General features: G+C 39.1%; 1 protein-coding gene across 1 annotated transcript in view; it reads left to right on the top strand.

Moving 5' to 3' along the window:
• Positions 1–4340: 4340 nt before the first annotated feature.
• The window catches only part of MRPL18 (mitochondrial ribosomal protein L18), a 34057-nt gene continuing 24090 nt past the window's right edge, over positions 4341–14307 (top strand). The window contains exon 1 of the mRNA XM_053717406.1: positions 4341–4498. Within this exon, the coding sequence (XP_053573381.1) occupies positions 4462–4498 (37 nt within the window). The 5' untranslated portion in view covers positions 4341–4461. The remainder of the gene's footprint in view (positions 4499–14307) is intronic.

The following is a 14307-nucleotide window of genomic DNA, read 5'->3' as shown; positions in this document are numbered from 1 at the left end:
TGTCCCTTTAAAGCACGCACAGCATCCATATTGTGCAATAACCGCTCTTTCTTTGAGAAAGAATTAAGACAAAATGAAGGAACAACAATTTCTTGGTTAATATTGCGTTCCGAAACCACCTTAGATAGAAATCCTAATTTAGTATGGAGAACCGCCTTATCCGCATGAAGAATAAGATAAGGAGACTCACACTGTAGAGGTGAAAGCTCCGAAACTCTACGGCAGAGGAAAATGCCAGCAGAAACAAAACCTTCCAGGACAATAACTTGATAGCAACAGAATGCATAGGCTCAAATGGAGCCTGCTGCAGAACTTTAAGAACCAAATTAAGACTCCAAAGAGGAGCAATTGATCTAAACACAGGCCTGATTCTAACCAAAGTCTGGACAAAAGAGTGAACATCTGGCAAAATTGCCAGACGCTTCTGCAGAAGAATTGACAGAGCGGAAACCTGACCCTTTAGGGTACTGACTGATAAACTCTTCTTCAGGCCCTCCTGAAGAAAGGACAGAATACAGGGAATTCTCACCTGACTCCAAGAAAAACCCCTAGATCCACACCAATAAAGGTATTTACGCTATACCTTATAATAAATCTTGTGAGTAAAAGGCTTACAAGCCTGAATCATAGTCTCAATAACCTTCACAGAAAAAAACTAGTCTGGGACAAGACTAAGCGTTCAATCTCCAAGCAGTCAGCTTCAGAGAGACTAAGTTAGGATGGAGGAAGGGACCCTGAAGCAGAAGATCCTTCCTCAGAGTCGATTTCCACAGGGGAAATGACGACATCCTCACTAGGTCCGCAAACCAAGTGCTGCCAGGCCACGCTGGCGCTATTAGAATCACTGAAACCAGCTCCTGTTTGATACAAGCTATCACCCGAGGAAAGAGGGCTACCGGAGGAAACAGATAAATTAGACCAAAACAACCCCATGGCACATATACGCCACCAAAGTGATGTTGTCCGATTGAAATCTGATAAACCGGACTAAACTTAGTTAAGGCCAAGCTGATAGAGCATTGAGAATAGCTCTTAATTCTAGGATATTTATAGGGAGGGCAGACTCCTTCTGAGTCTAAAGTCTCTGAGGTCTTAGGGACCCCCAAACTGATCCCCAGCCTAACAGGCTGGCATCCATGGTCACAATCTCCCAAGAAGGTCTCAGGAAACAAGTGCCCTGAGACAAATGGTCCTGGGAGTTCCACCAAGACAGAGACATCCTTGTCTGAGAGTCTAAAACTATCCTCTGAGAGAGATCCGAGTGGTTTCCGTTCCATTGATTGAACATACACAACTGTAGAGGTCTCAGATGGAAGCGAGCAAAAGGAATAATGTCCATGGATGCCACCATGAGACCAATTACTTCCATGCATACAGCCACCAATAGACGAACAGAGGACTGAAGAGAACGACAGGCCTCCAGAAGCTTGAATTTTCTGACCTTTGTCAAAATAATCTTCATAGATACTGAGTCTAAGATTGTCCCCAGAAAACATACCCTGGTACTTAGCTAACAGCTAACAGAGAATATGTATGGGATCTTGCGAACTGAAAAGATGGCGCCTGGACCAAGATATCATCCAGGTAAGGAGCCACCGCAATCCCTAGATATCTGGCCACAGTCAAAAGAGCCCCTAGAACCTTCTTAAGATTCTAGGAGCAGTGGCAAGGCCGAAAGCAGGGCTACAAAATAGAATTGTTGATCCAAAAAAGTGAACCTCAGGAACTTGAAATGTTCCCTGTGGATAGGCACATGAAGATACACATCCTTTAGGTCTATAGTGGTCATAAACTGACCCTCCTGAACTAGAGGGAGAACGCCCCTTGGGTCTATTCTTCTTATCCTGTGGTAAAAAAACTCCCTTTCCACCAGTAACCGTGGAAATGATCTCTGCCAAACCAGGACCAAATAAAGTCTTACCCTTAAAAGGTAGAGACAGAAGCTTGGATTTAGAAGTTACATCCGCAGACCAAGATTTTAACCAAAGGGCTCTGCAGGCTAGTATCGCAAAACTAGAAATCTTGGCTCCCAGCCTAACAACTTGCATACTGGCATCACAGATAAAAGTATTAGCCAGCTTTAGAGCCTTGATCCAATCCTGGATCTCCTCTATAGTAGTCTCCTCTGAAATTAGATCAGACAAAGAGTCACACCAATAAAAGGCTGCACCAGTAACTATCGCAATACCAGCAACTGGTTGCCACTGCAAACCATGATTAAGAATCATCTTTCTTAAATAACCCTCCAGTTTCTTATCCATATGGTCTCTAAAAGTGGAACTATCACCAAGAGGAATAGTAGTTATCTAAGGTAGATATAGCGCCCTCTACTCTAGGAACAGTGCGCCACAGATCTTGCACTGAATCAGCCACAGGAAAGATATTTTTAAACACAGGAGACGGGTTAAAAGGAACATCCGGTTTCATCCATTCGTGAGATATAATGTCAGACCTGCGATCTGGAACAGGAGAAACCTCCACAGATTTAGGTTTGACATTAAAAACTCTATTCAGTTTATTAGCCTTTTAGGAGCCTCTGCAGCAGTTTCAGAGTCATCCAAAGTACCGGTAGCTTAAACCTCATTCAAAAGTAAACAGAGATGCTCTAAGTTTAAATCTAAAATTAACCTCCTCAGAATCTATTGTCACAAAGGCAAAGAATGACTGGGGATTGTGGGTAGTGGGAGGATATTTGAAGCTTTGCTGGGGTGTTCTTTGACTACACCTGGTGGCCAGGAGTTGAATTCCCACTAGTAATTTAATGGATTTGTGGTCTTTCCATGCCATTGTCAAGAACCAGTTCTTGTAAATTTCCCAAATTAAATATACATATTACAATTCTCTTTAAAGAGAAAAAAATAAAGTTACATCTATTATGCTTTATTTTAAATTTTGTCAGTGGGGAGGTCCACTGCCTATGTCTTTGAAAACCCCTTGTCGAATTAATCTGGGTTGTTTTTCTATTTATTGTTTCTTTTCCTCTCTCCTCTCCAATAAAAGTTTGTGAATAAATAGTTAAGAAAATGTTTTAAAATGATTTTTTCAAGACCTATGTAAATAATTTATGGGTAAAATATGTACTAAAAGTTGAACATATAAAAACTCACAAAAATCTTAAACCAAGGAAATTCCAGTGTTATTAAAGGGACAGTCAAGTAAAAAAAAAAACTTTCATGATTCAAATAGGGCATGTAATTTTAAACAACTTTCCAATTTACTTTTATCAACAATTTTGCTTTTTTCTCTTGGTATTCTTAATTAAAAGCTAAACCTAGGAGGTTCATATGCTAATTTCTTAGACCTTGAAGGCCGCCTCTAATCTAAATGCATTTTGACAGTTTTTCACCACTTGATGGCATTAGTTCATGTGTTTCATATAGATAACATTGATCTCATGCACGTGAATTTACTGTGGAATGAGCACCAATTGGCTAAAATGCAGATCTGTCAAAAGAACTGAAATAAGGGGGCAGTCTGCAGAGGCTCAAATACCAGGTAATTACAGAGGTAAAACGTGTATTATTATAACTGTGTTGGTTATGGAAAACTGGGGAATGGGTAATTAAAGGGACAGTCAACACCAGAATTTTTGTTGTTTAAAAAGATAGATAATCCCTTTATTACCCATTCCCCAGTTTTGCAAAACCAACACTGTTATATTACTACACTTTTTACTTCTGTGACTAATTTGTATCTAAGCATCTTCTGACCTCCCCTAATCACATGACTTTTAGTTATTATCTATTGACTTGCATTTTATCCAATTAGTGCAGTGTCTGCCACTAGCCACAAGCGTGATCACAATGCTATCTATATGGCCTACATGAGCTTGCTCTCCCCTGCTGTGAAAAGTAAATAAAATAGAGGCGGCCTTCAAGGGCTTAGAAATTATCATATGGCCTTCCTAGGTTTGCTTTCAACTAGAATACCAAGAGAACAAAGCAAAATTGTTGATAAAAGTAAAATGGAAAGTTGTTTAAAATTACATGTCCTATTTGAAAAATGAAAGTTTTATTTGGACTTGACTGTCCCTTTAAGGGATTATCTTTTAAAACAACAAAAATTCTGGTGTTTACAGTCCAATTTTACTTTACTATAACTGTCCACTAGATGGCGTGAAATGCACAATAAGGGTTGAACTTGATCTCTTATTAAACCAATTTTAATAAGCGGAAATTAAACATGTTTTTTTTTTTCATTTGAATTGAAATACGAACGTATTGGTTTTGTACTAATAGTATACGTTTATGCGTTTCTATTAAATTTTATTAATGATTATACTTGAAGCCGCAACAATACAGGAAAAGCCGAGGACCTAAAAAAATGTAAAACTAGATTCCCTATACAAAAATGGCGAATTCAGTTTTGGTGACCGGAAGTTTCCCGTTTCTAGCATGTCTGCGCCCTTGAGTTATCCGAAGTACAGAGGAGTGTACGGAGCAACCCGGTATTTGCTGGGTTATGTCCGTGGTCATACGAAACAGAAGCCTAATACAGGGTAAGCTTTGGGTCAATATATAGACATTACAATCGAGCTACCAAATTTGACAGCAGTGTATACTTATTTTGCGTTTATTGACAGTTGCCTTTGATTACTTGTGTATGTTTGGCCATAAAACAACTGACACGCGTTTCAGTGTCTGCTGATTAATGGTAATAAGATAACGCCAATATAATGATTTGCAATATGTGTCTAGTGTTGCTTATAGTGTGACGCCTTGCTGTGGTTGTATAAATATGTAATTGTGAATTTTATATAGATGGTTACCGCAATAGCCAATAATTCTTATACAAGGCTGGCAATATTCACACCTCAAGGGACAACTGCACACTTTTTACTTTTTGATGGGACATTTTCTCACACTTTATATTATTTTGCAATGATTACATCTTCTTAAATCGCTATGTAAATATAGTAGTAGCTATTAGTAAAACACGAACATTTTATAAAATAGAAGTGCGGTTTAAAGTGTCAAAAGTATAAATTAAACTTTTGTGGTTCTGATAGAGAATGAATATTAACCCCTTAGTGAGCAGACCAATTTTACATTTGTTGACAGTTTGGGACCAGGGCTATATTTTAAATTTCTGCTGTGTTTGTGTTTAGCTGTAATTTTCCTCTTACTCATTTACTGTACCCACACATATTATATACCGTTTTTCTTGCCATTAAATGGACTTTCTAAAGATCTCATTATTTTTATCATATCTTATAATTTACTATAAAAAAATTATAAAATATGATGAAAATTTTTTGAAAAAAACCACACTTTTTCTAACTTTGACCCCCCAAATCTGTTACACATCCACAACCACCAAAAAAGACCCATGCTAAATAGTTTCTAAATTTTGTCCTGAGTTTAGAAATACCCAATGTTTACATGTTCTTTGCTTTTTTTTTTTGCAAGTTATAGGGCAATAAGTACGAGTAGAGCTTTGGTATTTCAAAACAATTTTTTTTTTTCAAAATTAGCGCTAGTTACATTGGAACACTGAAATCTGTCAGGGATCCCTGAATAACCCTTCACATGTATTTTTTTTTTTAGTGGACAGCCCAAAGTATTGATCTAGGCCCATTTTGGTATATTTCATGCCACCATTTCACCGCCAAATGCGGTGAAATAACAAAAAATTGTTCACTTTTTCACAAACTTTAGGTTTCTCACTGATATTATTTACAAACAGCTTGTGCAATTATGGCACAAATGGTTGTAAATGCTTCTCTGGGATCCCCTTTGTTGAGAAATAGCAGACTTTTATGGCTTTGGCATTACTTTTTGGTAATTAGAAGGCCGCAAAATGCTGCTGCGCGCCTCACATGTATTATGCCCAGCAGTGAAGGGGTTAATTAGAGAGCTTGTAGCGTTAATTTTAGCTGTAGTGTAGTAGACAACCCAAAGTATTGATCTAGGCCCATTTTGGTATATTTCATGCCACCATTTCACCAGCAAATGCGATTTAAAAAAAAAAAAAAAAAAAAAAATCTTTCACTTTTTCACAACTTTAGGTTTTTTCACTGAAATTATTTACAAACAGTTAGAGCAATCATAGCACAAATGTTTGTAAATGCTTCTCTGGGATCCCCTTTGTTCAGAAATAGCAGACATATATGGCTTTGGCATTGCTTTTTTGGAATTAGAAGGCAGCAAAATGCAGCTACGCACCACACTTGTATTATGCCCAGCAGTTAAGGGGTTAATTTAGCTTTAGTGTAGAGATAAGCCTCCCTCCCCCACCCCACAATTGTCACCACCATCTTAAGTACTGGCAGAAACTCTGCCAGTACTAATATAAAAGGCTTTTATTTTTTAGTTTTACAGTTATTCTGCAATGTTGGATTCCCCAACAGCTCTATAACCATCCCCCTCTACCTAGTTACTGCCATCTTGGGTACTGGCAGCTGTTTGCCAGTACCCAGTTTGTTGAAAGACTATTTTTAATCATTTTTATTTTAAAAATACATTTTCTGTAGTGTAGCTGCCCCCCCAGATCCGTTGCCAAATAGTGATGTCCCCCCTCCCACTCCCTCCTTCTCATCTCATTCACACTTGATACTTGGTAAATATTTGGCGCACGCCACCCCCCCTCCCACAGGATCCGGATATCAACCACTGATAGGCTGCCCACACGCCTCCCTGCTGCTGCTCACACCAACCAACAATCAGCATCATCAATGGCCGGTGCAGAGAGGGCCACATGTGTAAAAAAGGGTATTGCAGTGATGCCTCAATATCAAGGCATCACTGCAATACCCTGAGAGCAGCTGGAAGCGATGGCAATCGCTTCCAGCGCTCATTTTCACAGAGGACGTACTAGGTACGTCTTTGGTCATTAATTGACAGTTTTTGCAGGACGTACCTGGTACGTCCTCTGTCATTAAGGGGTTAAAGGAACCGCATATTGTAAACACTTCTCTCTCTTAATGTGTTTCCAATAATCCATAATCCATTTTACCAGAACCAAGCTCTTTTTAAAGGGTGTTCCTGAATTTGCTTTAAATACATAGAACTCTTTACTGCTTGCCTGAATACATTGCCCCTTTAACCCCTTAATGACCAGTCACTGGTCTTTCTGGGGGGGTTGCATTTCTCATAGCGTGGTCTTGCCGTCAGGGTACATTGTGGTCGTTAAGAGACTTCAATTTATTTATCAAATTTACTTTGTTCTTTTGGAATCCTTTCTTGAAAAGCATACCTAGATAGGCTTAGAAACAGTGATGCAATACAGTGAGCTAGCATATTTCTAATTTATTTTGTGATTTAAACAAAGCATACAATAATAATAAAGTTTCCAATTTAGTTCTATTATCAAATTTGCTTAATTTCCATGGCATTCTTTGTTGAAGAGATACCTAGGTAGTTGTCTCGAGAACAAGATGGCTGGAAATAACGTTCTTGCAAACTGCTGCCTTATACTTCTCCAGACACGTGCACCCTTCTGAGCTTCCCATCCGTGGTTTTCAACAAAAGCTACCAAGAGAACTAAGAACATTTCATAATAGAAGTAAATTATAAAGTTGACTAAAATTGCATGCTCTATCTAAATAATAAAAGGAAAAAAAAAATCTGAGTTTCATGTCACTTTACGCTAGGTCCAAGTAGCACATTGCTGGTCCGGAACTAATTTTAACCATGTTTAACCCTCTTGCTGAGTTATTTAGTTATATGTAAGCAATAGTGAAATAATAAAATGCGACAACACAGCACATTTTTTTTTTGCATTTTTATGTCTGTTTATGCAGTTCTCAAATTTTCTTTTAATAACTTTGTGCAATTCTTAAAGGGACAATAAAGTCAAACTTAAACTTTCATGATTCAGATAGAGCATGCAATTTTAAACAACTTTCTAATTTACTTCTGTTATCAAATTTGCTTTGTTCTTTTTGTATCTTTAATTGATGAGTAAAACTAAGTAGGCTCAGGAGTGTGTACTCTATGGCAGCAGTGTTTTGCAACATTGTAAAACAAAGCTACAAATAATGTTGCAAAACACTGCTGCCATACAGTACACACGCCTGAGCCTAGCTAGTTTCTCTTCAATAAAAGATACCATGAGAACAAAGCAAATTTGATAACAGAAGGAAATGGGAAAGTTGTTTAAAATTGCATGCTCTATCTGAATATCCACTAGCTTAATGTAAATGTTTTTGCAGCTGAATTGTTTTTCTTTTTTTATATACCAAAAAATAAGTTTTCTTAAAGGGACATGAAACCCAGAAAATGTCTTTCATGATTTAGGTAGAACATACAAGTTTAAACAACTTTCCAGTTTAGTTCTATTATCAAATTTTCTTCCTTCTTTTGGTATCATTTGTTGAAGGAGCAGCAGTACACTACTGTTTTCTAACTGAACAAATGGGTGAGCCAATGACAATCGGTATAGATATATGGAACCACCTAGGTTCTTTGCTGCTCCTGAGCTTTCTGAGATAAACTTTTCAGCAAAGGATAACAAGAGAAGGAAGCAAATTAAAAAAATATAAGTCATTTGCAAAGTTGTTTAAATTACGATTGTCTAATAATTATGACTTTACTGACCCTTTAATGTGTCATGCAACACTGGCTGGCATAATAAAAAAAAAAAACTTTGCAATCTAAGTTATCCCTATTTTTCTTGTAATTTAACTCTGATAATTCTGGATTTTCCCATCCACGAGTCTAACTCAATATATCTGCCTTAGTAGAAATCCTCAGTGTAATTGAGTAATCGAGTGCCCATTTTGTCTGAGAGATTGTTACTGCAGTAGCTTTCAGTGCAATTCATTCTCATTAGCTGCTTGCCTAAATACATTTTAAAAACGATAATCTTACAGTTGTGTTCTTGTTAGTGATTGTGCACTGTTACTGTTTAAATGTAGCATAGAAAATAGTTAACTGCTTTATAAATAAGAGCGCTGCAAACATCAGTAAACCCATTTGGAAATAGTTTTCGATGGATTGGAATACAGTTAGTGTTTTTAATGGGTAGTATGTGAATAGTAAAACTGGAGATAGGTGTGGGGGGGAAATATCATAGAGAAACATAAATACTGATTTCTATTGGTTTTGAATGGCCTTTAATTTGAAACTTAAATATGCAATTCACAAAGCTGCTCTGGTGGATTGGAGTGAACCCTAAAGACTCCATTTCCAAACTGTTAGAATTTGTTCTTCATAAACTCTGAATAAACAAATGTATTTGACAGCATAAATCTCTCTGCCTTATATCAACAACAGTATAGTTAAACTCCTTTTTTTTGTATGATAAATATTTACATAAACTATTACTAATCGCCAAAAAAAAAGAAACTCCAAACTCCTTAATTTATATAAAAAAAAGTATCCAAAATGATTAATATTTTTATACAAAGCACTACTTAACATTTAAACACAATTATACCATCTTACTCAAAGATACAAGACAACAAAAATAAATAAATCCCTAGTAGTTAACACATAAAAATGAAAAGAAAAAGAAAAAGCGGAGAACAGGAGAAAAAATAAGGGGGGAAAACCCACACACATCATAACCCCCAGCTGTCTCTAGAGGGAGCCATACACCATCACATCAGTTACTGGTGCATTTCACATATAATAATTCTGTTAATATATTAATCTATTGTCCTTCCATGTGTTGGGAATTCAAATCTAAAGTATTTTTCACATAGGAACTATTGCTGTATATGTAACAGTATATTGTCTATCTATATTTACTTCCAATGGACACAGATTTTAAACAAAATATCTTAGCAACTTGTCATTACAAATTCTACATATTTAGACATTTTATCTAGCCTGGCCCTGTACTAATCAATATGTCTAGTAATTGCTCTCTTTATGCTATCAACAATGTGACCTGGTGCCAATCAAAAATGTATTGAAAAATGTTCACTTACTCTTTACTATGGTCATTGTAGCATATTTTATGCAGAAGTATCAGCCTAAGTTGCATAAGCAGCCTTTGCTATCAAGTATTACAGTACAATCATTTATGGTAATTTGTAGGGCTGAGTTAGACTAGTTGACTAATCGATTAATCGATCAGTCTCTCATTGTTCGACTAGTACGGCATTAGTCGATTACTGATATATTACATTTTGCTATATTTTGAAAGTCAAAAACAGCCCGTAGCCTAAGCCTACTACCGATTGCGGATTGTCTCTCTTAGCGGCAGTTATGATGATGTGTTATTTTGTACTCGTAGTAGACTAAACAAATTTCTCCAATATTGGTGTGTCCGGTCCACGGCGTCATCCATTACTTGTGGGATATTCTCCTCCCCTACAGGGAAAGGCAAGGAGAGCACACAGCAAGAGCTGTCCATATAGCTCCCCCTCTGGCTCCGCCCCCCAGTCATTCTCCTTGCCGCTCTGAACAAGTAGCATCTCCACCGGGATGGTGAGGAGTTTGTGGTGTTAGTTGTAGTTTTTTATTTCTTCTATCAAGAGTTTGTTATTTTAAAATAGTGCTGGTATGTACTATTTACTCTGAAACAGAAAGAGATGAAGAGTTCTGTTTAAAAGAGGAGTATGATTTTAGCAGCAGTAACTAAAATCGATTGCTGTTCCCACACAGGACTGGTGAGATGAGAGAACTTCAGTTGGGGGGAACAGTTTGCAGACTTTTCTGCTCAAGGTATGACTAGCCATTTTCTAACAAGACTGTGTAATGCTGGAAGGCTGTCATTTTTCCCTCATGGGGATCGGTAAGCCATTTTCTTAGACTTAGAAAGAATAAAGGGCTTATTATGGGCTATTAACTGGTGGACACTCTTAAGGGCTAAATAGATTGTTTATTTAAGTTTTTATTTAAAGTTTGAAGTGGATTTCACACTTTTATTATTTGGGGAACGTTTTTATTGCCAGGCACTAATTTAGACACCTTCCCAGTCAGGAAGGGCCTTTCACTGTATTAGGCAGAGCCTCATTTTCACGCCATTATTGCACAGTTTCTTTTAAGTACAGTGCATGCAGATGCATGTGAGAGGGTCTGGTGTCCACTGAAAACGTTCCTAGAGGGCTTGAAATACCCCCCTGGGATAGTTAAAGTCACAACAAAGGCTGTGGCTGGGACTGTAGTGGGGTTAAAATTGCAAACGGCTCCGGTTTCCACATTTTAAGGGTTAACAGCTTGAAAATTGGGGTGCAATACTTTGAATGCATTAAGACACTGTGGTGAAAATTTGGTAAAGATTGGATAATTCCTTCATAGTTTTTCACATATTCAGTAATAAAGTGTGCCCTGTTTAATATTTAAAGAGACAGAAACGGTTTTTGTACTTTATTAACCAGTTTAAGCCTGTTTAACATGTCTGTACCTTCAGATAGATCATGTTCTGTATGTATGGAAGCCAATGTGGTTCCCCCTTCAAATATATGTGATGATTGTGCCATAGCGTCCAAACACAGTAAGGACAGTATTGTCACAAATAGTAAGGTTGCCCAGAATGATTACTCAGATGAAGGAAGTAGAGAGAGTTCTACATCTTCTCCTTCTGTGTCTATACCAGTTATGCCCGCGCAGGCGACCCCTAGTACTTCTAGCGCGCCAATGCTTGTTACTATGCAACAATTGACGGCAGTAATGGATAACTCCATAGCTAATATTTTATCCAAAATGCCAGCATTTCAGAGAAAGCGCGATTGCTCTGTTTTAAACACTGTAGAGCAGGAGGGCGCTGATGATAATTTTTCTGTCATACCCTCACACCAGTCTGAAGTGGCAGTGAGGGAGGGTTTGTCAGATGGAGAAATTTCTGATACAGGAAGAATTTCTCAGCAGGCAGAACCTGATGTTGTGACATTAAAATTTAAATCGGAGCATCTCCGCGCATTACTTAAGGAGGTGCTATCTACTCTGGATGATTGTGACAATCTGGTCATCCCAGAAAACTTGTGCAAGATGGACAAGTTCCTAGAGGTCCCGGTGCACCCTGATGCCTTTCCGATACCTAAACGGGTGGCGGACATAGTGAATAAGGAGTGGGAGAAGCCAGGCATACCTTTTGTCCCTCCTCCTATATTTAAGAAATTGTTCCCTATGGTCGACCTCAGGAAGGACATATGGCAAACAGTCCCTAAGGTCGAGTGGGCGGTTTCTACACTAGCCAAACGCACGACCATTCCCATTGAGGACAATTGTGCTTTCAAAGATCCTATGGATAAAAAAATTGGAGGGTTTGCTTAAAAAGATTTTTGTACAGCAAGGTTACCTCCTTCAACCTATTTCGTGCATTATTCCTGTCACTACAGCGGCGTGGTTCTGGTTCGAGGAACTGGAAAAGTCGCTCAGTAGGGAGACTCCGTATGAGGAAGTCATGGACAGAATTCACGCACTTAAGTTAGCTAATTCCTTTATTTTAGACGCCGCTTTGCAGTTAGCGAGATTAGCGGCAAAAAATTCAGGGTTTGCAATTGGGGCGCGCAGAGCGCTCTGGCTAAAGCCTTGGTCGGCGGATGTATCTTCCAAGACAAAATTGCTTAATATCCCTTTCAAAGGTAAGACCCTTTTTGGGCCAGAATTGAAAGAAATTATTTCAGACATCACTGAGGGAAAGGGCCATGCCCTCCCACAGGATGGGCCTTTCAAGGCTAAGAATAAGTCCAATTTTCGTTCCTTTCGCAATTTCAGGAACGGACCGGCTTCTAACTCGGCAGCCTCTAGACAAGAGGGTAACGCTTCCCAGACTAAACTAGCTTGGAAACCAATGCAAGGCTGGAATAAGGGTAAACAGGCCAAGAAGCCTGCTGCTGCTACCAAGACAGCATGAAGGGGTAGCCCCTGATCCGGGACCGGATCTAGTAGGGGGCAGACTCTCTCTCTTTGCTCAGGCTTGGGCAAGAGATGTTCAGGATCCCTGGACACTAGAAATAGTCTCTCAGGGTTATCTTCTAGAATTCAAGGAACTACCCCCAAGGGGAAGGTTCCACATTTCTCACTTATCTTCAAACCAAATAAGTAGACAGGCATTCTTACATTGTGTAGAAGACCTGTTAAAGATGGGAGTGATACACCCAGTTCCAACTGTGGAACAAGGTCAGGGGTTTTTACTCAAATCTGTAGTTCCGAAAAAAGAGGGAACTTTCAGACCAATTCTGGATTTAAAAATTCTAAACAAATTTCTCAGAGTTCCATCGTTCAAAATGGAAATTATTCAAACAATTTACCTACAATCCAGGTCAATATATGACTACCGTGGATTTAAAGGATGCGTATCTACATATTCCTATCCACAAAGATCATCATCAGTTCCTAAGGTTTGCCTTTCTGGACAAACATTATCAGTTCGTGGCTCTCCCATTCGGACTAGCCACTGCTCCCAGAATTTTCACAAAGGTGCTCGGGTCCCTTCTAGCGGTTCTAAGACCAAGGGGCATTGCAGTGGCACCTTATCTGGACGACATTCTAATTCAAGCGTCGTCTCTTTCCAAGGCAAAGGCTCATACAGACATTGTTCTAGCCTTTCTCAGATTTCACGGGTGGAAGGTGAACGTAGAAAAGAGTTCCCTGTCTCCGTCGACAAGAGTTCCCTTTTTGGGAACAATAATAGATTCTTTTGAAATGAAGATCTTCCTGACAGAAGTCAGAAAGTCAAAGCTTCTAAACGCTTGTCAAGTTCTTCTCTCTATTCTGCAGCCTTCCATAGCTCAGTGCATGAAAGTAGTAGGGTTGATGGTTGCAGCAATGGACATAGTTCCTTTTGCTCAAATTCATCTAAGACCATTACAACTGTGCATGCTCCAGTAGACAGGATCACCTGTCTCAGGGAATGAGTTTCTGCAGACCAAAGTGGGTCATTGTCACGACCGACGCCAGTCTATCAGGCTGGGGCGCGGTCTGGGATTCCCTGAAAACTCAGGGTTTATGGTCTCGGGAAGAGTCTCTTCTCCCGATCAACATCCTGGAACTGAGAGCGATATTCAATGCTCTCCGGGCTTGGCCTCATCTAGCGAAGGCCGGATACATAAGATTCCAGTCAGATAACATGACGACTATAGCTTACATCAACCATCAGGGAGGAACAAGGAGTTCCTTTGGCGATGAGAAAGGTATCCAAGATCATCAAATGGGCGGAGGATCACTCCTACCACCTAGCTGCAATCCACATCCCAGGAGTAGACAACTGGGAGGCGGATTATCTGAGTCGTCAGATTTTCTATCCGGGGGAGTGGGAACTCCACCCGGAGGTGTTTGCCCAGTTGACTCAATTATGGGGCATTCCAGACATGGATCTGATGGCGTCTCGTCAGAACTTCAAGGTTCCTTGCTACGGATCCAGATCCAGGGATCCCAAGGCCACTCTAGTGGATGCATTAGTGGCGCCTTGGTC

The sequence above is a fragment of the Bombina bombina genome, chromosome 6 (assembly GCF_027579735.1).
Source record: "Bombina bombina isolate aBomBom1 chromosome 6, aBomBom1.pri, whole genome shotgun sequence".
Classification (NCBI taxonomy): domain Eukaryota; kingdom Metazoa; phylum Chordata; class Amphibia; order Anura; family Bombinatoridae; genus Bombina; species Bombina bombina.
The sequence above is the reverse complement of the archived record's forward strand: the minus strand, read 5'-3'. Positions and strand labels throughout refer to the sequence as shown.